This window comes from Symphodus melops (assembly GCF_947650265.1).
Source record: "Symphodus melops genome assembly, contig: scaffold_437, whole genome shotgun sequence".
Classification (NCBI taxonomy): domain Eukaryota; kingdom Metazoa; phylum Chordata; class Actinopteri; order Labriformes; family Labridae; genus Symphodus; species Symphodus melops.
In genome coordinates, this window is record NW_027636765.1 from 15,001 (window position 1) to 17,287 (window position 2,287).

The following is a 2,287-nucleotide window of genomic DNA, read 5'->3' on the forward strand; positions in this document are numbered from 1 at the left end:
ATGCTGGTCATCCCTCAGCTGATAGGCGCTCAGGTTGGTCACGCCCAGGTTCACTGCAGGAAGTAAGCAAAGGGTTAATTAAAGAGTGTGTGTTCTCTCTCTGCAGCACACACTCATTAACGCTCGCCGTGGGCGAGGAGCGCCCCCATGAACACCACTGAGATTCCTCTGGTTGGACAGAAACTGAAATAAGTCCTTTGACCTCTGAAACAGGAAGTGGTCGCTCAGCGCACGCCACGGTGACATAAATACATCTGTGTTTAACCACACGCCGCTCTGTTTGCACACACACATAAAAATGAACGCCTCCCAAAACACACACACACTCACTCACACACACACACACACACACACACACACACACACACACTAACACACACTCACACACACACACACACACACTCACACACACACACACACACACATTCACACTCACACACACACACACACACACACACACACACACACTAACACACACACACAACACACACACACACACTCACAACACACCACACACACACACACACACACACACACACACACACACACACACACACACACACACACACACACCTGCTGGTCCAACTGTAACTCTGTGCAGAGTCAAAGACACTGAGAGGAAGTCTTCTTTTTGTCCTTCATGTGAGAACTGCTCCTCCTCCTCTTCCTCCCCCCCCTCCTCCTCCTCCTCCTCTTTCCTCCCCCCTCCCTCCTCCTCCTCTCCCTTCCCCCTCCTCCTCCTCCTCCTCCTCCTCCTCTCCTTCCCCCCTCCTCCTCCTCTCCTTCCCCCTCCTCCTCTCCTCCTCCTCCTCCTCTTCCTCCCCCCTCCTCCTCCTCCTCTCCTTCCCCCCTCCTCCTCTCCTTTCCCCTCCTCCTCCTCCTCTCCTCCCCCCTCCTTCTCCTCTCCTCCTCCTTCCTCCTCTTCCTCCCCCCTCCTCCTCCTCCTCTCCTTTCCCCTCCTCCTCCTCCTCCTCCTCTCCAGCGGGTCCATCAGCTTCATCACGATACAGCCGAGCAGAACGCCACACGCTCCTGGGACCCTCGGCCCTCCACTTCCACCCCTCCATCTTTATTCCTCCTTTCGCATCTCCTTCAGGTTCAGCCTCCTTCTTCCCCCCTCCTTAGCTTCACCCCCCCCCCCCCAAAAAAACCCCCAAACTGGTCCTTCAAACCAGTCCAGTGCAGCTGATTGTCATGCAGGGGGCCGTGGTGGCGATGCAAAGCGGCGTTAAGCTGAACTAGGATGGAGGAAAGAGGGAGGAGGCTGTGGGTCCTTCTCAAGGACACTTCAAAGGGTGCTTTGGGTGCCGTCATGGAGGAGAGGCTGCGAGGACGCGCTGCGCTCGGGTGGTTAATCACAGTGCTGGAGAAGCCTCTGATTGATGGAGCTGGGCGGAGCCACAGGAAGTGACATCAGCAGAGAGACACCTGAGATCTCACCTGCAGTTCCGACCCAAACTGTTCCTGGAGGTCTGTCAAAGTCTGAAGGACAGAGGAGTGTGGACTTACGGGTCTTGGCCCGGCCCTACGAGGGCGTCGCTGGATCCCGTGGTGTACGAGGCGATGACCTTGACGCTGTACTCGGTCCCGCTCAGCAGGTTGACGATCAGCATGGTGTTCACGTCCTCGCCCACGAAGGTCTCCAGAGCGGGTCCAGGAGCTGAGCGGGAGACAGGAAGTCAGTGTGAATAAAGAGTCAGCGTGTGGAAGTGTGCGTGTGCGTGCAGCGTGTGTGTAAATGACCAGAGACGGGCTGGTAGACCACCCTGTAGCCCATGGTGGGGGAGGGGGGGACGTCCCAGCTGATCCTGAAACCGGCTGTACCACTCCTCGGACACGCGCAGGTTCCTCGGAGCCGAGAGAGGAACTGAAGAGGAAGAAGACAAAGAGTTCATGACCATAAACCCCCCCGACTGTTCTCCCCCCCCCGACTGTTCTCCCCCCCCCCCGACTGTTCTCCCCCCCGACTGATCACCCCCCCGACTGTTCTCCCCCCCCGACTGTTCTCCCCCCCCGACTGTTCTCTCCCCCCCCGACTGTTCTCCCCCCCCCCCCCCGACTGTTTCTCCCCCCCGACTGATCACCCCCCCGACTGTTCTCCCCCCCCGACTGTTCTCCCCCCCGACTGTTCTCCCCCCCCCCCGACTGTTCTCCCCCCCGACTGATCACCCCCCCCCGACTGTTCTCCCCCCCGACTGTTCACCCCCCCCCGACTGTTCTCCCCCCCGACTGTTCTCCCCCCCCCCGACTGTTCTCCCCCCCGACTGTTCTCCCCCCCCGACTGTTC

At 59.2% G+C, this 2,287-nt stretch overlaps 1 protein-coding gene across 1 annotated transcript in view; it reads right to left on the reverse strand.

The window, feature by feature from the left end:
• Nucleotides 1–1,979, reverse strand: part of LOC306819080 (collagen alpha-1(XIV) chain-like) — a 15,721-nt gene extending 13,742 nt beyond the window's left edge. Inside the window, 7 exon segments of the mRNA XM_079372823.1 lie at nt 1–11; nt 13–53; nt 1,510–1,525; nt 1,527–1,660; nt 1,744–1,813; nt 1,815–1,913; nt 1,969–1,979. The exon segment at nt 1–11 is cut by the window's left edge and continues 31 nt beyond it. Of these exon segments, the coding sequence (XP_079228949.1) occupies nt 1–11; nt 13–53; nt 1,510–1,525; nt 1,527–1,660; nt 1,744–1,813; nt 1,815–1,901 (359 nt within the window). The 5' untranslated portion in view covers nt 1,902–1,913; nt 1,969–1,979.
• Between the last annotated feature and the right edge of the window lie 308 nt (nt 1,980–2,287).